The sequence below is a fragment of the Micromesistius poutassou genome (genome assembly GCF_964030765.1).
Source record: "Micromesistius poutassou genome assembly, contig: SCAFFOLD_3199, whole genome shotgun sequence".
NCBI lineage: Eukaryota > Metazoa > Chordata > Actinopteri > Gadiformes > Gadidae > Micromesistius > Micromesistius poutassou.
This window is the reverse complement of record NW_028177833.1, coordinates 18,720-39,363: the sequence shown is the minus strand read 5'-3', so window position 1 is coordinate 39,363 and position 20,644 is coordinate 18,720. Positions and strand designations below refer to the sequence as shown.

General features: G+C 42.5%; 2 protein-coding genes across 3 annotated transcripts; one reads left to right on the top strand and one right to left on the bottom strand.

Moving 5' to 3' along the window:
- Positions 1–795: 795 nt before the first annotated feature.
- LOC311375007 (uncharacterized protein) lies at positions 796–2,960 on the top strand (the record flags this gene model as incomplete). The annotated part of the gene is made up of 2 exons (XM_084490716.1): positions 796–2,273; positions 2,950–2,960. Exons 1-2 carry the CDS (start codon positions 914–916, stop codon positions 2,958–2,960), a joined length of 1,371 nt encoding a protein of 456 aa, XP_084346842.1. The 5' UTR covers positions 796–913.
- A 4,374-nt stretch (positions 2,961–7,334) lies between these two features.
- Positions 7,335–19,604, bottom strand: LOC311375010 (NLR family CARD domain-containing protein 3-like; the record flags this gene model as incomplete). 2 transcript variants are annotated; one of them, XM_084490719.1, is made up of 8 exons in its annotated part: positions 19,355–19,604; positions 18,392–18,488; positions 18,061–18,180; positions 17,326–17,439; positions 13,161–13,277; positions 12,961–13,030; positions 12,549–12,774; positions 7,335–9,124 (listed from the first exon to the last, which is right to left on the bottom strand). In XM_084490719.1, the coding sequence occupies exons 2-8, from the start codon at positions 18,472–18,474 to the stop codon at positions 7,335–7,337; spliced, it is 2,520 nt and encodes an 839-aa protein (XP_084346845.1). In that variant the 5' UTR covers positions 18,475–18,488; positions 19,355–19,604. The 2 variants fall into 2 exon arrangements, with proteins under 2 accessions (XP_084346845.1, XP_084346844.1); XM_084490718.1 differs by lacking the exons at positions 17,326–17,439; positions 18,061–18,180; positions 18,392–18,488; positions 19,355–19,604 and adding an exon at positions 14,648–14,743.
- Positions 19,605–20,644: the final 1,040 nt, after the last annotated feature.

Sequence of the window (20,644 nt, the reverse complement as noted above, 5' to 3'; positions counted from 1 at the left end):
TAAACCTTTTTAAAGTGAGTGAATCTGTTCACATGAATGGACACAGATGGATGGTAGGCAGTGGCGGTTCTACATTGGTATTTGCTACCAAGTTTGATCTTAGTGTGGACGCTAACACTCTCAGAGACTACTTAAAAATGAAGCTGGGTAGGGAAGTGACATGTAAAAAAGTAGAGACGACACAGAGTAGATTTAACTCCTTCTGTGTCGCCGCTGAGTGTAATGATGTGGCGGAGCTGTACGATCCACAGTTGTGGCCCGCTGGGTCGTTTGTAAGACGCTACTATGAGCCTCGTCGCCCTAGAGCAGCAGACAGAGGCTCGGCTGGTGCAGAGGATGTCCTCCGCTCACAGGATGAGGGGCTGCTGAACTGTAACGATCCTGGAGTGCCTGTCGCGTTGAGGATGGGATGAATGCCAGCTGATCCGTAGGGAGCGGCAAAGAACAATAAATGCGTATTGCCTCATACAACACTCGCGGCTTGCGAGTAGGACATTCGGCTACGGACAGATCTAGACGTCTGGTGGTGGACACACTGCTGGATGAATGTGACATTTTATGCCTGCAAGAAACCTGGCTGGCGAAACAAGATCTGGATAAGTTAAACACACCACACATGAACTTTCATGGGGCTGGAGAGTCCACCACCGATCTTAGCACGAGACTGGTTCGAGGTAGGATAGCTGGTGGCGTAGCTATATTGTGGAATATTAAATATGACCCATTGGTGAAGGTGGTGCGCTTAAATGTTGATTGGGCTATTGGACTAGAGTTTAATTATAATGAAAAGAAATTTACTGTTTTAAATATATATACACCATATGAGTCATATGAGCACGAGGACGAATTCCTGAATAGGCTTGCCTTTATTCAGACATTCATAGAGGATAACAGCTCATCTTGTGTCTATGTCATGGGTGATTTTAATGCTGATATGACAGATAGCAAATCTTTATTTGCAGCACACTTGCAGCAGTTTTGTAATGAGTCTAAATTAATTATATCTACTAAAGTTATGTTGCCTGACACAAGTTTCACTTATGTCAGCGAAGCATGGCACACAACATCTTGGTTAGACCATATTGTGACCACAGCTGATGCTCATGCCTCTATGGAAAACTTGGAGATATGTTATGAACTTGCCACCTCTGATCACATACCTATTGCTGCAGTGTTAAACATTGAGAACATCCCCCTGTTGTCCAGTAATAATAATCCTTCCTCCTCAAGTAAACTGGATTGGGGAAAATTGAGCACAGAGGATATGACTGGATACTTATTGCGAACAGACAGTCTTTTAAATAATATTGCATTGCCTAAAGAGGCCCTAATATGCTCAGATATGAATTGTAAAAATGCGCAACATGCTGAACAATTATGTGTGATGTATGATGAAATTGTGAAATGTCTTAATGACTCCAGTGAACCCCTGTGTAAAAGTAAATGTAAGGTACCCAACATAAGACCTGGGTGGAATGAGTTTGTGGCAGAGCAGCACGCAGAGGCAAGGAGAGCTTTTAGACTCTGGTTAGAGGCAGGCAGACCTAGACAGGGGGTATTGCTAGATATGAAAAAACAAACCAATGCCAAATTTAAGTATGCATTGCGTTTTATTAAGAAAAATGAAAACACAATGAGAGCAGACTCCCTTGCCAGAAAGTTACAGAATAACAACATTACTGACTTCTGGAAAGAGGTGAAAGTCATGAATAACAACAAAACCCCCCTATCATCTGACATTGAAGGTGTTAACAGCCCAGAAAAAATTGCTGAGCTGTGGCGGGAGCACTACAGTAATCTCTTTAATTGTGTCAAAAGTAACTCAGTTAGAATCAATCACGAATATACTGGTTTCTCTACAGATTTGATAGTTAGAGCATCAGATGTCCGTGATGTCATTAATGTGTTGGAAAACAACAAAGCCTGTGGTATGGACTGCATCACAGCAGAACATCTAAAATATGCCAGTGATAAGCTCTGTCCTTTGCTCTCTATGTGTTTTACTTCCTGTCTGGTTCATGGGGTCTTGCCCAACTCTATTATGTCTGTAATGTTAGTGCCTGTACTTAAAGACAAGGCTGGTAAGATCAACAGTATGGACAATTATCAACCTATTGCACTGGCCAGTAGCCTGTCAAAAGTACTGGAGCGAATATTACTAACAAAGCTAGAAATGTATGTTAGTACTTCTGACAACCAGTTTGGATTCAAAAGAAAACATGGAACGGACCTGTGTATTTATGCACTTAAAGAAATTGTGTTTAGGTACACAAGTCTGAATTCATCTGTATTCCTATGTTTTATTGATGCTTCAAAGGCATTCGATAGAATCAATCACGAAAAATTATTCTTGAAATTGCTAGATAGAGGTGTCCCTAAATTCCTAGTGAGAATCCTAGTGTTTTGGTATGCCCATCAAATGTTTCAAGTTAAATGGGGTAATGTGGTATCTGCGCCATTCTGTGTTAGTAACGGAGTGCGGCAAGGTGGAATTTTGTCTCCTATATTATTTAATGTGTATATGGATGACTTATCAAATCAATTAAATAGGCTAAAAACTGGATGTCTTGTGGGCAACACTGCAGTTAATCATCTAATGTACGCAGATGACTTGGTCCTGCTCTGCCCATATAGTGCTGGACTGCAGCAGATGTTGAAGGTGTGCTCCCAGTATGGCCTTGATCATGACATAAAGTACAACGCTAAGAAAAGCCACATAATGATAGTTAGAAGTGCTGGGGACAGGAAATCAACTTTTCCTACCTTTTCCTTGGCAGACAGTCCCCTTGCTGTGTGTGAGGAAACTAAATATCTAGGTCACGTCATATCTAATGACTGGTCAGATGACAAAGACCTTTATCGACAGCGATGTAAAATCTACGCTCAAGCTAACATGCTTAGTAGGAAGTTTTCTATGTGTTCTGACTCTGTTAAGTGTTCTCTGTTCAGAACTTACATAACACCTCTTTACACCTCCCAATTGTGGTCCAATTATAAGCAGAAGAGCATGCAGAGGCTCAAGGTAGCATACAATGATGCAATGAGGTTACTGCTCTGTGTCCCTCGGTGGCATAGTGCCAGTCATTTGTTTGTGTCTAATAGAGTGCCAACTTGTGAGGCACTTTTAAGACAGTTGATGTTTAGTTTTATGTGTCGCCTCGACAAATCAGAGAATCACATAATTGAGGCTCTAGTAAGCCCATTGAAAAGCTGCTACCGATTCACTTCTAGGCTAAGGTGGCATTGGTGCAATAGTCTGTATATTTTATGAAATGTATTTTTGTACTTTCTTTTTATTCTTTTTACTATTTATATTGTTTGATTGTGATATGGACCTGTGTCTGAAATAAAGTTTATATATTGAATTACACCCCGGGTGAGACCCCCTCCGAGCGCCCCCCCCCCCCCCCCCTCTCAATTGCAAGAAATTCGAGGTGTGCCTGACTTGAGCCACTCATTCCATTAGAGTGTTGCTCTGTACCGGGCCGTCCATATGGGCAGGAGGGGCGGCGAACTACTTGCAAAAGCATGCTCCCAAAAAGATAGTTTGTAAATCATTGCTACAAGTCTATTTTTAATAACGTGATCGTCACATTAACTATCTATAGTCTCTGTAGGCTTTCGGACTATTGTTGGTCTGTTGACATCACGTTGTGGATGATGGTGGACGTGGTGGGCGGCGGTTCTAGCTGAGTTTAATGTCTCATGTTGGGGCAGCTCAGCAACCGCGTTCCTCCGTATGTTGATCACATAACCCTGTAGGCTGCAATAAGGATTTCAATCCGCTAACAGTGGACCCCCGTCCCCCCCTTGTCCGTTATGGAGACCCAGAGGTGAACTGTCCCCCCCCCCTCCCCTTTCCCCTTCTCACTAGTGGTGGATTTCATGATTCGTTTGAATGAATCAGTTCGCGTCGGTCAGTTCGCCAAGAAGAGTCGTTCGTTCGTTCATTCGTTCGTTCGCGTTTCCGGTAGCGGTGAATCATGATTCTCAGTCACTGAGTCGGTCAGACTCGGCTCCTCCCTCATTCTCATTCTCAAACGAATCACGATCGTGCAATGGTGCAAACGGTCATCAATCAACACAACATTAACTAAGTTCCTTTTAGCTGAGGAGCGCTTCATGGTTAGAATCGGGATGTTGTTGCCCGGCTGACTCTCGTGACTTCTCAGTCCTCGAGTCTTCACCGCTAAACACAGTCAGTGAACGAACGGCGACTCGCGAGTCAGCGCGACTCAGCGACTAGTGGGCGGAGCTGGGAGTCGAGTCTCGGAGAACGAACGAGACGAACAGCGACGAACGAGAGCGGCGAATCAGGTTGGTTTGTTTGTTTTAAAGAGTCGTTCGTTCAAACTGATTTGTTCGTGAACGAGCCACCACTACTTCTCATACAGCTTCTCTGACGGCACCTTCTCAGCGAGCAGGGCGCCTGCAGCCGGAGGGGGCGCCAATATGCCAACTCCCCCCACAGTGATATGAGAGATAATAGAAAACGGGTAGCTTAAATCAAGTGATCTGATTGGTTCCCAACTGTTGTATAATGAGCGTATACACACAGCTATGACGCCTGTTCAGTTTACAGAGTTCAGTATCACTCCGCGCCTAACTTGAACTGTTATATAAAAGCAATAGGATAGTTCACTGAAGCCTAAAAATATGTTGATTGATGGAGAGGGTGGAAATGTTGTAAAGCAATAGGCACAAGCTGAGTGAACTCGATAGTAGGCTAAATTGCCGTGAACCAAGCTACCAAGCTCGCTTTTTCAAAATTGAGGGTGTCTATGACTTTCATTTCGCCATACTTACGTAACCATTTTATAAAAGCAATAGATCACTTCAGTCAGTGAAATGTGCTCATTACACCACAGTTAAGGGGCGTTGTCCGTCCCGACATGCAGCGGAGGGACGGACAACGCCCCTTAACTGTGGTATAATGAGAACATTTCACAGCCTGTCGTGATCTATTGCTTAGATAGAAAACCGCTTCGCGGCACGGATTATTTATTTTTTCTTGTGTACTCGTGCACATGTGTCATCAGGCCATCTGTCCCTCCCCCCCCCCCCTCTGTAAGTGTTGGACCATTGAGTAAAACTGACCTGAGAGTTTCCAGTGTACAGTGTGGACTCCCCAGTCCAGCAGAGAGCAGCTTCACTCCTGAATCCTGCAGATCATTGGTACTCAGGTCCATCTCTCTCAGACTAGAGGAGTTGGAGCTGAGAACTGAGGCCAGAGCTTCACAGCATCTCTCTGACAGATCACAGCCATCCAGCCTTCACACACAATAAACACAACATGTTAGGAACTGTGATTAAAATATCTCACATCTTTTACTGTTAACATAAAAGGACGTGTTAAAACTATAATTAGAGATGTTCTATTAATTGAAATACATTCAATCCATAAATGTTAATTTAATAATCTGTGTAACTTTTACTTTTAACATAATTAAGTTATTGTCTTCATCTTTATTAGAAAAGTGTTTTTAGTTGAACTAATGTTTAAAACACTGGATATTTAAATTTAGTATATGCTACACGTGAACCTCCTAAGATGGAGCAATTTGATTGGTTCTCTATCTCTGGATATTGGACAATTTCCCGAGATTGAGATCTCAAACTCGGGATATTGGGGAGCGCATAACGGTCGTCGCGTCACGCTAATAAAAACTAATAAACCGCTCATAAAAACAAATAAATCCTGGCAAAAAGTGTAATCTTGTTTATTTTTGGAGTGTTCACGTGTAGTTTATATAAAACAATGATTCACCTCAGGCTCTGTGAATAGTCCAAATGTATTAGCCCCTGCTATAAACAATCTAGCCCCCGTAGCTCCCCCAATCATAATTATTTGGCGCCGCTACTGGTTACAACTAATAAGTAAATGTTTAAATATCATTTAGCTGGGCGATCTCTACAGAGAATAAAGTCCTCTCCTCCTTTGTCTCCTCCCTCTCTCACTCGTGACCTCTCACCCTTCCCCCAGATGACCCTGAAGTCTCTGTATCAACGCATCCTATTGGTTAAACCCAAAGCGTCCATATAACCAAACTACTGAACAAGGTTAAATGTTTTAAAATAGTGGGTCACCTTTTATTAATAATGAACGTATATTTATGCATGTAACCTCATCAATAACTATTTATTTATACTTATAGCAACATATATAAATACAGGTGCATTTAATTATTGATGAACAATTATTATTCATTCTTTAATTATTATTTCATAATAAATAGAGCTTTTGAGTTTGACTTTTCACCCTGGTTACACAATATAACGTTGTGTATATTGAGATGTTGTAAGTTAACCTCAAAAGGTGTTTTCTATGTTATCATATCTTTTATATTCTACTATTATGTATGTTTTCGTTGTGTGTACTCCCTCCGTCCCTCCCCCTCCCTTACCCCCTCCGTCTCCGTTCCTCTCCCCCACCTGTCCCTCTCCCCCCTCCGTCCCTCTCCCCCCTCTGTCCCTCTCCCTCCTCTGTCCCTCTCCCCCCTCCGTCCCTCTCCCTCCTCTGTCCCTCTGTCCCTCTCCCCCCTCTGTCCCTCTCCCCCCTTTGTCCCTCTCCCCCCTCTGTCCCTCTCCCCCCTCTGTCCCTCTCCCCCCTCCGTCTCCGTCTCTCTCCCCCCTCCGTCCCTCTCCCCCCTCCGTCCCTCTCCCCCCTCTGTCCCTCTCCCCCTCTCCCCCCTCCGTCCCTCTCCCCCCTCTGTCCCTTCACTATCTCGGGATATTGGGTAGCGCGAGTGATGGTCGTCTCGTCACGCTAATAAAAACTAATAAATCCCGGCAAAAAGTGTAATCTTGTTTATTTTTGGAGTGTTCACGTGTAGTTTATATAAAACAATGATTCACCTCAGGCTCTGTGAGTAGTGGGGAATAGCCCCCGAGACCTTCGGCGAATAATTGTTAATTATTATCATTTATCTTTTATGATTGTTATGATTGGGGAGTATGTTAAATAAATAAATCGGTACTGCTTTTATATCCTAGTATTAATTATTTTGTGTGTAATATAATACATTATCACTGAACGTACAGAGATGTTTCCCATGTTATTATAACTTTTATTATCTAGTTTTATGTATATTATCTTGTGTGTATTGTTATACATGTTATTAGTGAACGTACAGATACGATTTGTATTTTATTATACCTTTTATATTCTAGTTTTCTCTATATTATGATAAGTTATACATATTATTAGTGAACCTACAGATATGTTTTGTTAGTTATAATAACTTATATATTCTAGCATATATTATTATATATATATTATATTATATTTTATGTATATAGTGTTGTGTGTATTGTAATACATGTTATTAGTGAACTCACAGAGATGTTTTGGAGGCTTTGACCACTGGCAGCAGCCTCAGAAAACCCTCCTCTGAAGCAGAGTATTCCTTCAGGTCAAACACGTCCAGCTCCTCTTCTGATGACAGTAAGATGAAGACCAGAGCTGACCACTGAGCAGGAGAGAGAGATTCTGTGGAGAGACTTCCTGATGTCATGTACCATTGGATCTCCTCCACTAGAGAACGGTCGTTCAGCTCATTCAGACAGTGGAACAGATTGATGCTTCTCTCTGGAGAGAGATCTCCAGCTATCTTCTCCTTGATGTAAGACACTGTTTTCTCATTGGTCTTTGAGCCACTTCCTGTCTGTCCCAGCAGACCTCGTAGGAGAATCTGATTGGTCTCCAGAGAGAGGCCCAGGAGGAAGCGGAGGAACAAGTCCAGGTGTCCGTTCTCACTCTGTAAGGCCTTGTCCACAGCACTCTGGTAGAGGAGGAGGAGTTTATCTTCCCCAGAGTTTGGTTGTTCTTCTGAGAGCAGATTGACCCCAGTGTCTATGAAGTGCTTAAAGACATAAAGGGCAGCCAGAAACTCCTGGAGGCTCAGATGGACAAAGCAGAACACCTTGTCCTGGTACAGCCCACACTCCTCTCTAAAGATCTGGGTGAACACTCCTGAGTACACTGAGGCTGCTCTGATATCGATGCCACACGCTGCCAGGTCTGCCTCGTAGAAGATCAGGTTGCCATTCTCCAGCTGGTTAAAAGCCAGTTTTCCCAGAGAAACAATGATCTTCCTGCTCTGTGAACTCCAGTTTGGATCTGTTTCAGCTCTCCCATGATACTTCCTGTCCCCCTGTATGGACTGAACCCTCAGGAAGTGGCTGTACATCTGAGTCACGGTCTTGGGCGTCTCTTCTCTTTTCTGGGATGTTTTGAAGAAGTCCTCCAGAACTGTAGCCGTGATCCAACAGAAGACTGGGATGTGACACATGATGTGGAGGCTTCGTGATTTCTTGACCTGGGAGATGATTGTGCTGGCCAGCGTCTCCTCTCTGAATCTCTTCCTGAAGTACTCCTCCTTCTGTGGGTCGGTGAACCCTCTCACCTCTGTCACCATGTCAACACACTCAGCAGGGATCTGATTGGCTGCTGCAGGGCGTGTGGTTATCCAGATGCGAGCGGAGGGAAGCAGGTCGCCCCTGATGAGGTTTGTCAGCAGAACGTCCACCGAGGTGGACTTTGTGACATCAGTCCATATCGGGGTGTACTGGAAGTCCAGAGGAAGTCGACACTCATCCAGTCCATCCAAGATGAAGACCACTTGGAACCGATCAGATCTGCAGATTCCTGCTTCTTTGGTCTCAATAAAGAAGTGATTAAGAAGTTCCACCAAGCTAAACTCTTTGTCTTTCAGTAAATTCAGCTCTCTGAAAGTGAGGAGAAATGTGAAGTGTATGTCGTTGTTGGATTTGCCTTCAGCCCAGTCCAGAGTGAACTTGTGTGTTAAGATGGTTTTACCAATGCCGGCCACTCCAGTTGTCATAATTGTCCTGACTGGTTTATCTTGTCCAGGTAGGGGTGTAAAGATGTCTCCACATTTGATTGGTGTTTCCTCCTTGACTGATTTCCTGGAAGCTGTTTCAATCAGTCTGACCTCATGTTCCTGGTTGACCTCTCCACTGCCTCTCTCTGTGATGAAGATCTCTGTGAAGAACTCATTCAGAGGTGTTGAATGTCCTGCTTTAGCGATTCCCTCAAACACATTGTTGAACTTCTTCTTCAAATGAGACTTGATTTCATGTTGGCACTCAACAGCAGCAGATCCTAAATGAGAAAAACAACAGAAGAAATCAGTTAGCGGATGGTGGCATCAGTGGAAACAGGTCAATATTTCCTGTTAAATTATCCAAATTATACAGTCATTTAATGAAAAAAGGTCAAACAAATCGCAACAGAAGAAAACTCAACTGTTTTTGTATCTTCAATATGTCCTGAGTAAGGGAAAAAAAGCCCTGACGGATCCCATTAGGGGAAGGTTTCTAAAAACCCAAATATAGCCTATTCATACGCCTATTTATTATTTTTTGTTGATTACAAACAAAAAATGTATTAAAGTTTTTTTTAATTGTTTGTTACCATGGGCAAACGGTGCATAATCTAATTATGTGTGTGCTAATTTGCATAAATACCACAACAGATCTAAACATTTGGTAAAGCCTTGTTGAATCTCTTCTTAAATCTCTTCTTAAAATTCTTAAATCTCTTCTTAATGATAAGGTCTGAATGGAACCCATTTAGGCTTCCCATGAGCATTAATGAATTAATTAATTATAATCCTCTAATAATTAATTAGAGGACCTTGAATGAATGACTGAATCTCTGCCCCCGGTGGTGACATTTGTTTGCCTCTATAGTCTTTTACTGTAAGATTTCATCAAGATTCTACAAGACTTTTCACCTGGCTATACCCAATGTTTAGATCTGTTGTTGTGTTTATGCAAATTAGCACATACATAATTAGATTATGCACTGTATGCCCATGGCAACAAGCAACCAAAAACGTGTAATACATTTGTTTGTCTTGATGTAAGTAATCAACTCAGTCATTTTCATGGTGATATCTAAATGTTAAAGTTTTTACCCTATTCACGTGAGAAAAATAATGAATAGGTGTATGAATAGGATATATTTGAGTGTTTTTCGAAACTTTCCCCTAATGGGATTCTTCTGGTCTTTTTTTTCCTTACTCAGGACATATTTAGGATACAAAATTAGTTGGGTTTGCTTCTGTTGCAATTTGTTCTAGGTTGACCCCCATTTTGGCATAAAATTACTAGACTAGAGGGCTTTGTAGGTGAGCAGAAGGTTTTAAAGGTCCCATGGCATGCCACTTTTTGGATACTTTTATATAGGTCTTAGCAGTCCCCTATACTGTATCCAAAGTCTCTTTCCCCAAATTCAGCCTTGGTGCAGAATGACAGCCACTACGAGCCAGTCCCACAATGAGCTTTCCACATGCCGTTTCTGTGTCTGTAGCTTTAAATTCTAATGAGGAGGAGAGAGGCGGGCAAGGTGGAGGGTGGGGGTGTGGCCAGGGTTGCCAGCTTGGGCAGTTTACCGCCAAAGCTGGTTTAGGATCAGATCGGCGGTTTTTGGTAGCCAAAACACAACACTGACACGTCAGATCAAATAAGACAAACGACTGTGCTATCCTTCTTCCTGTGACACAATCAGTAGCATCTGTTACGTTCAGAGCTGGTTCAGAGCAGCAGGCAGCACACACACACACACACACACACACACACACACACACACACACACACACACACACACACACACACACACACACACACACACACACACACACACACACACACACACACACACACACACACACACTGCTCTGGCTGATGTGCCCCCACTACCTTCAGCTCACTTCACGTACGCACGCAGGCCCGCCCCCAAACATATTTTTATTTGAAATAAACAAAATGTTAAAGTGGGTTAATCTTGCAGGCCTATAGCCGAAAGGTCCACTCAGGGTTTTTTCCCCTAGTCTTTATGATGAGCGACTTTCATTGTTAATAAACAAAAGCATTGTTAACAGATGAAGGCATTATTTTCTATAACTAGATGAATAAAGTCACTGATAAGCTTAATTGGTTATTTAAGGTTGTAGGCTATTTGAATAGACATGCCTACATTGTGTTGTTAATAGGCTAATAATATGCAAATGCTGGATTAACTCCTAAAGATTACTAAAGTTAACTTTAGTAAGACTATGCTACTACAAGCGCAGATTCTGCCATGACAAACACCCATTCACAAAAACTGACGGATGTGGCGAGGGCGCATCGTCTTAAAGCTCAGAGGGCAGTGTTGGCAGTCTGACCTCTGCCGCGCGATTCTGAAAAGTATTGGCTCATGCGGCCAATTGCAATTAGCCTAGGGTGACCAGACGTCCCCGTGTGCCGGGACAGTCCCGATTTTGAGTTGCGTGTCCCTGGGCCCAACAAAAGCCTGTCGGGATGCTAAAATGTCCCGGTTCACACCGGCACCAACCACCAGCGATTACATAGCTAACGTGGTCTTACTATAGCCTGATCATTAACTAAAAAACACATAGAAAGAATAAAGCATTCAGCATATGATTTCAACAATGTGTGAGGGCATACGCTCCAGGGATGGTCGCACAGTGGAATGCTGATGGAAAACCAGCGGACGAGTGCTGGGAAGAGATGTTCACGCATTTCAGAAGCAGGGAGATTCTATGCGCACAAAGACATTGCCTACTATGCTTTGTTAAAAAAAAAAAAAAAAAAAGTTCCGTTGGTGTATTTTCCAAAACTCTCTTCAGCAGGAATTGGGGGAAAGTTCCTTTCCCCCAATTCCTTCTCAACCATGGCCGAGATAACCCCCACTACGAGTCTCGTTGTGGAAGTACCAGAGACGTCAGAGAACTCGACGCATTTTAGTCTTTTCACCAAATGGGAGCTTTACGCAAGCTTGCGTTATTATGTTGCGTGTTATGCTCCATAACACCAACAGCAGAACGGTTATCCAAATAACAAAGAAGTGTACAACCCTTGCGTTACAGTGTGTGTATTCACACACATGTGGCGCTTGCACGGTCCTAGCTCATTGTCTCATGGGCGGACCAAATTCTCTGGGCGGGCAAAGCAGAGAAAGGGGCGGTAACCTGGCCCCTTATGACGACATACGGGGAAAATTCCAAATCAGCCTGTCTGAGCTTTCATTTTCTCAAAGGCAGAGCAGGATACCCAGGGCTTGCTTTACACCTATCGTCATTTCTAGCCACTGGGGGACCATAGGCAGGCTACGGGAACTCATATTAATGTTAGAAAACCTCATAAAGTGACATTTTCATGCCATGGGACCTTTAAGGTCAACCTGGTGTTGGACAGGGAGCCAGTGTAGTTGGATGAGAACGGGGGTGATGTGGTCGGATGATTTGGTGCTGGTGATGATGATGTTTAACATTCTTTAACCTGATACCCCAACAATAAACCTTCACATCTGGATAAAACCATTTTAACATTAAAGTTAGAAATATATATAGATATATATATATCTATAGATATCTCAAGATATGTCATTTAATCTGAGCAGAACAAATAAGAGTCTCATACTGTTAATCAGAATTAGCATTTGTTCTCTGTTTTGGAGATAAGAGTCTCTTCTGCCCTTTGAAATAATTGTCTCTGTCTTCTAAATAAGAGTTTCTTACCGCCCCACAGTGTGTCAGCCAGTTCCTCCTGGTTCATCTCCATCAGGCAGAGCTTTGTGATGTCTACCACTCCCTCTATGGCGCGCCTCCTCTGCTCCTGGTTCTTATCATCCACCTCCTCCTCCTCCCTCTGACTCTCTGAGCATTGTGGGTAATCTGGGAAGTGAACCCTCCATAGCTTCTTCAGCTCCTTGTCTAGAAAAGCGTGTGCGTTCTCCTCAGCCCTCTGGAACAGAACAAACATCAAGGAGAACTTTAGTGTGAACTCACTGAGGACATCAGAAGCATCTGTTCTGGATTCACGCCCCGCTGGTCTGAAGAGGGAAGCCTGGAGACTATTAGCTCCACAAGAGATGCTTTCTTAATGTTCATGTAGAGCTAAAGTCAAATGTCTTGTTGGACATTCACACACCTTGATCAGCTCTGTTTGATGCTGCTGTACAGACTGAGCACTGGTAACCTTTGACCTCTCCTGGTGTGGTCTGTGGGACACACACACACACACACACACACACTATTGTATTTCCCATGACTTGTAAACATTGATATAGAATCGATATAGTCTGACAACAACCAACTGGTCTGTTTTCATCATCTGTTTGAAACTCCTACCTCTCCTCTGTGGAGGGGCATCCATCTTTAAAGTCAATCAGTCTATCAATAGAGCGGTCACTCTTCATGGAGACACAGCTGGGTCCAGGGGAGTCTGCTCTCTGCTGCTGGGCTCTTCTGGAAAAACAAGAACCAGGATTTATGGACGTTTGATAGAAGCTGTACCTCTATAATCTCTAGGGCTGTCAGGTTCTGGTCGGTTAATCGATATGCACTTGTTGGACCAAATTCTCATTGGTCGGACAATGGCTGGTGTTCCTTTTATAAGGAACTAAGAGCTTCTTAATCCATTATTTTAGGGCGGGAGGGACAAATGCAAACCGATGCTTTTTATATTTGAGTGATACCACCTGGTACCACCCTCTCAACGTTGAACTGGACCTTTACTCCGCTACAAACTAATTGATTCCAAAGAAGTCATCCGTCCGGTAGCATGGGGTTAGAAAGGACAACAAAAAAGCATGACGTAAGTGTAAAGGAAGTGAAAAGCATTTCAGCTAAAATCGTAAGGCATGAGTACGTGAGTACGTATTGAATGTTGAGTGCTGTTCTACCTGTGGTCAAGTTACAAATTGCATTGTCATTTTTAGACATAAACATGCATTTATACAGCATACAACACAAACAAAACATTAAAAAAAAGAGGAAATAAAAATCATTACTTGATATAAGTTGGTTATATTCTGTTCTGATCAACCCATAGTCATAGTACCCTTATGTACTTTATGAGATCCACAGGAAAAGGTACATAGCCTCTTTTAAAAAGAGGAGGAATAAAAAGCAAAACAAAACAATCATGTAACACTTTGTGTAAACAAATACAATTTCAATTTGATTTTAAAGGCCATCTTACTTGTTTCATTAACCAAAAAACGTGGTAAAGAATTCCATGCTACCATTTCTCTGTAGTGCAGTGTTCTCTGCCCAGCCCCTGTTCTATAAGCAGGCAACACAAATCTCCTCTCTGATGACTGCCGTGTAGAGTATTTGTGTCTATCACAAGAAAACATTAAACTATTAAATAAATTAACAGGACTCTTTGTTATTATATTTCTCACAATACTAACAAGAGAGTAGTGTAACCTACTCCCTTCGTGTTCAGCTCCATCCAGTGGGCCCCATTATATTACAGATGAAAGCTCAAATCAATTCTTGGTTGTGTCGTCTATAAACGACGCTGCCCGACGCTCCGTGGCTCGTCCGCTGTCTGCTTCATATTGAAGCTCTGCCCTGACCGAGTCGACTCGGACCCAGAGTGGATCTGAAACCCACGACCTTCTCCAAACAGCCCTGACGTGATATTGAGGCTAGCAGGTAGAGTAGAACGCACTGTGGCGGATTCAGTTGATCTAAAAATAACGTGCACATTGTTTTATCATTTTTTCCCCATCGACCAATCGATTGGTCGGAGAGTTGTTGAAATTAAACCGACCAAGATTTGATTTGGTTGATTACAGCCCTAATAATCATCCCAAATAAATACTCACCTTTTCTCAATAGACTGAGTTCCATCTTTAAACGTGACAGGTGGATGCATAGATTGGTCACTCTTCATGGAGACACAGCTGGGTCCAGGGGAGGCTGCTCTCTGCTGACTCCTTCTGAAAAACAAGAACCATCTGGAAGTTAGGATTTGTGGATATTGTTTCATTTGATCATTTATTGCAGTGCTACTCAACTATACTTTCTCATGACTTTTCATTTCAATAATCTTTCTCAGATTATTGAAATGGAAATATAAGGACAGGCTCAAAATGTTAAGTTATTATGTCATTTAAGCACTAGCATGTTAACATGTTAACATAAAAACACACTAAGTATCCTTCATACTGTGCATAGAGTGTTGATTCACAATGCGTTTAGCTGACATAGAAATAGAGCAGTAGTCAGTTTCTACATTTCTACACAGACCTGTGTTATTCTTCATGGATTATTGGTTTCAATAAATCTCTTCACCTCAAAAGATCAAGCTGATTCAATAAAAGCCGTTTGAAAGACGTTGAACCTTCTAACATTAAACCTGTAAAGTCTGCTACAAGTCGTCTTAATATTCATTTCATTCACACGATTCAAACAGCAGAATAAACGGCCTCAGCCATGAACCAATCCATCTCCAAGTGGTCCTGTGATTGGACGTTGGTATGTTCTGATTAACGATGGGCGGGCAGATCAAGATGATCCGCGGGCCGCCAGTTGAACAGCCCTGATGTATCGGCTGAATCCTCACCTTGTCTTAGAAGGTTGGTGATTTCCATCTTTAAACCGGTCAGGTGGATCCATAGAGCTTATATCATATAATGAACATAATATTTATGATCTCTGATGAATCCTCACCTCTTCTCAATAGACTGATTTCCATCTTTAAAGTTATGAGGTTGTTCCATAGAGCGGTCACTCTTCATGGAGACACAGCTGGGTCCAGGGGAGTCTGCTCTCTGCTGCTGCTCTGGTCTTCAACACACACACACACACACACACACACACACACACACACATACACACACACACACACACACACACTGCAGTTTTGACACTGACAAGATAATTCTTCTGTTTTTAGGTGAGAGCATTTCACTTGTTTCCAGCTTTTAAGTCCATAATTATCTATCTATATATTATAACTTGTTACTGAGATGTTATTACTGGCTCTGAGTAACCTAATGCTTTGAACTAGAATCACAGAATTATGAATCTGTTTGATCAACACTGACACACCAAACTGCTTTGTCAAAGTCTTATTTAGAAAACTCGATCAACAGTAACAGTACCTTTCAGTCAAGATGATAAGCAGAGTATCTTTTCATAGAATTCAAAGGCAAACCCATGTGTCTACTTTGCTTAGAAACAATATCAGTCATGAAAGATTTCAACTTAAGTCTCCACTACTACAACTGCACTGACTATGATGCTAGTTGTTCACTTAATGTTGGCCCACTGTTTCAGTTTTGTGCCATCATTGAATGATGATGTATGTGAGCCCTTTGCACTGAGAAAAATAAGAATCACTCATGTGGCTTTTAAAACAACACTTGTTGTGTTTGTCGTTTAACAAGAGTATAGACATGTTAAAAATGACATGTGAGCATGGAAAATATGAAATGAATGTATGTTGTTTGAATTAACATACATAGGCTATGAATCAGACATTTTTTAGGTAGTGGCCATCCCCAGAATGCACCAGAATGCAGGAAATCACATCTACCAAATTCAGCATCTTCTGGGGGAGGACCCCCAGACCCCCGCCCACGACTACGCCCCATCAACAACTTTCATCACCAGCCACCACTGATACAGACACATATCTACACATCATTTGTTCTTCTTTTTTATTCTTTTGTATCTTCTCTCATATCCGATTAGGTGAAGAGCGCGGTCATGTGCCCTCTGATGGTGATGATGAAAATTGTGGCCCTCTTAATCATGAAAGTTGTCCATCCCTGAGCGACGTCAAAGTCACGTTACGATACGACTGTTCAACATGAGGTCGCAGTGAGAGAAATCCCTCCTGTATCTGATTCAGGACCGCGTATGGAAGTGGCCCAAACCAGAATTGAACAGACCTGATTCCGTGTGATTTGTGCTGTTCACACTGTTCTGAATGAAATCGGATCGGAGTCACCTTTGAGCAAAACAATCTGGCAACTCTTGCTTGCAGAGTGACGAGGCCAATCACAGCCTTTCACTACCATAACATGTCCCGCCTCCGGCCCCCCCGACCCTCCACCACTGAAGAAGCCCCCCTCCATGTCTGACCGCTCACTCTCTAAGTCCTCACCTCTTCTCAATAGACTGATTTCCATCTTTAAACTGGTTAGGTAGATCCATAGAGCGGTCACTCTTCATGGAGACACAGCTGGGTCCAGGGGAGTCTGCTCTCTGCTGCTGGACTCTTCTGGAAAAACAAGAACCAGGATCTATGGACGTTTGATAGAAGCTGTACCTTTATTGTTCTATGCAATGGATAGTTGTATTGTTATTCCCATGCCTTAGGGGGCGCTCTAACACACCTGTTTAGTGCTACTTGTAACGTTGTTCTGGTGCGAGTGAATCAGAGTTAGAACGGATATCAACGTCTCCACCTGCGTTCTGTGTCACTCGGTTACTAACAAGTTATCCTTATATCATATAATGAACATAATATTTATGATCTCTGATGAATCCTCACCTCTTCTCAATAGACTGATTTCCATCTTTAAAGCTAATAGGTGGATCCATAGACCAGTCACTCTTCATGGAGACACAGCTGGGTCCAGGGGAGTCTGCTCTCTGCTGCCTCCTTCTGAAAAACAAGAACCATCTGGAAGTAAGGATTTGTGGATATTGTTTCATTTGATCATTTATTGCAGGGCCACTAAACTACTTTCTCATGACTTTTCATTTCAATAATCTTTCTCAGATTATTGAAATGGAAATATAAGGACAGGCTCAAAATGTTAAGTTATTATGTAATTTAAGCACTAACATGTTAACATGTTAACATAAAAACACACTAAGTATCCTTCATACTGTGCATAGAGTGTTGATTCACAATGCCTTTAGCTAACATAGAAATAGAGCAGTCAGTTTCTACATTTCTACACAGACCTGTGTTATTCTTCATGGATTATTGGTTTCAATAAATCTCTTCACCTCAAAAGATCAAACTGATTCAATAAAAGCCGTTTGAAAGACGTTGAACCTTCTAACATTAAACCTGTAAAGTCTGCTACAAGTCGTCTTAATATTCATTTCATTCACACGATTCAAACAGCAGAATAAACGGCCTCAGCCATGAACCAATCCATCTCCAAGTGGTCCTGTGATTGGACGTTGGTATGTTCTGATTAACGATGGGCGGGCAGATCAAGATGATCCGCGGGCCGCCAGTTGAACAGCCCTGATGTATCGGCTGAATCCTCACCTTGTCTTAGAAGGTTGGTGATTTCCATCTTTAAACCGGTCAGGTGGATCCATAGAGCGGTCACTCTTCATGGAGACACTGCTGGGTCCAGGGGAGTCTGCTCTCTGCTGCTGCGCTGGGCTTCAACACACACACACACACACACACACACACACACACACACACACACACACACACACACACACACACACACACACACACACACACACACACACACACACACACACACACACACACACAGCTGTTACTCAGACTAATGATGGAGTCATGATGTATCACTGCTGAGCTCTGAGATGGACAACAGTCACAGACAGAGAGATCCTCTTCTTACCTCTTAGCTTTGCTCCGGCGGCCATGTTCCCCAGACAGAGTGGTCTTAGAGGTAGGACCCCCCTCCTCTCTCTCCTCATCCATAGTAGACTGGAGACCTGGACACAAACACAACTACACATTGTTTCTGTGGATTCTGTTTGAGTACCGAATGAATGAACTGACTGCATGACTAGATCTACACACTCTATCACTATCTATGTCTAGATCTATACTCTATCACTATCTATGTCTAGATCTACACACTCTATCGCTATATGTCTAGATCTCATACATGTCATTATTAGGATTATTCCTTACTTCTGAACACTGACCTCTCTTCCAGTAGATCACAGTCACTAGAGCATCAAGAGTCTACAGATCAGTGTGCTATACCTTTATAGACGGCCATCAAACCACCAATAGGTAACTAATGTTACCAATAAAACCCAACAATAAAAGTCCACAGCATGAACCAAACGGACCTCACTACAGCACAGACTGAACCTCCACAATAAAAGTCCACAACACAACCAAACGGACCTCACTACAGCACAGACTGAACCTCCACAATAAAAGTCCACAGCACAACCAAACGGACCTCACTACAGCACAGACTGAACCTCCACAATAAAAGTCCACAACACAACCAAACGGACCTCACTACAGCACAGACTGAACCTCCACAATAAAGGTTCACAGCACAACCAAACGGACCTCACTCCAGCACAGTCTGAACCTCCACAATAAAGGTTCCTGGACCAGAGGTTCAATATGAAACGCCCTCAACACGGTGGAACTAGTGATTGATGTTCTGACCCATATTCCTTTATTCAGGTTCTCTCTCTGAGATCAACGTCTCTTTTACAGCAGGAACCTGTAAACACTGAACTGGGACTGGAAATAGATTCATCTAGAACATATCAATACAGTGAGAATATACGACCAATAATCTAAAGAAAACATGACATTTAGCGAGCTGTACCGTAGCTTCTCCGTGATGAAAACGTGTCCTGCCCCTTGTCGTGTGAAAATATTACAGCACAGAAGGAAATGAAGATCAGTCGAAGGAAGAGATTCAGGTGTTCACCAAAACACAAAGTAAGAGTTGAGAACCGAGACGAACGCTAACACAGTTCTAAAGAAGACAGTGAAGACAGATCGAATGAGGAAGGAGACTTTGAACACCAGCCACCAGTAAAACCATCAATCATTAACTAACTAAAGAGGATGACATGGTTTACCTGTACCACACCCATACACACACACACACACACACACACACACACACACACACACACACACACACACACACACACACACACGCACACACACACACACACACACACACACACACACACACACACACACACTGCAGCTTAAGAGTCAAAAGTAGAGCAAAAGAGAGATATAAGAGATAAATACAAAATAAAATAAAAATAATAAAATAAAGATAAAAACGATGTACACTATCTACACCTTTCACAGGTGTACATCATAAGTATAGTTACACAGGATACTAGCTCAGTATGAGTATAAGTACACAGGATACTAGCTCAGTATGAGTATAAGTACACAGGATACTGGCTCAGTATGAGTATAAGTACACAGGATACTAGCTCAGTATGAGTATAAGTACACAGGATACTAGCTCAGTATGAGTATAAGTACACAGGATACTGGCTCAGTATAAGTACACAGGATACTGGCTCAGTATGAGTATAAGTACACAGGATACTGGCTCAGTATGAGTATAAGTACACAGGATACTGGCTCAGTATAAGTACACAGGATACTGGCTCAGTATGAGTATAAGTACACAGGATACTGGCTCAGTATGAGTATAAGTACACAGGATACTGGCTCAGTATGAGTATAAGTACACAGGATACTGGCTCAGTATAAGTACACAGGATACTGGCTCAGTATGAGTATAAGTACACAGGATACTGGCTCAGTATGAGTATAAGTACACAGGATACTGGCTCAGTATGAGTATAAGTACACAGGATACTGGCTCAGTATGAGTATAAGTACACAGGATACTGGCTCAGTATGAGTATAAGCGTGGCATTGGACAGGCTATGACTAGGGTTGCCAACCGTCCCGTAAAATACGGGATCGTCCCGTATTTGGCAACTAAAAGACCTGTCCCGTAATGAACTGATACGGGACGCACTTTGTCCCGTATTTTGGGGTCGTGTTGTACCTTTATGTAATGCCGGTTATCGTTGCATTAATAAAACCTGTGGGTTGCTTAAGCGTATAAACACAC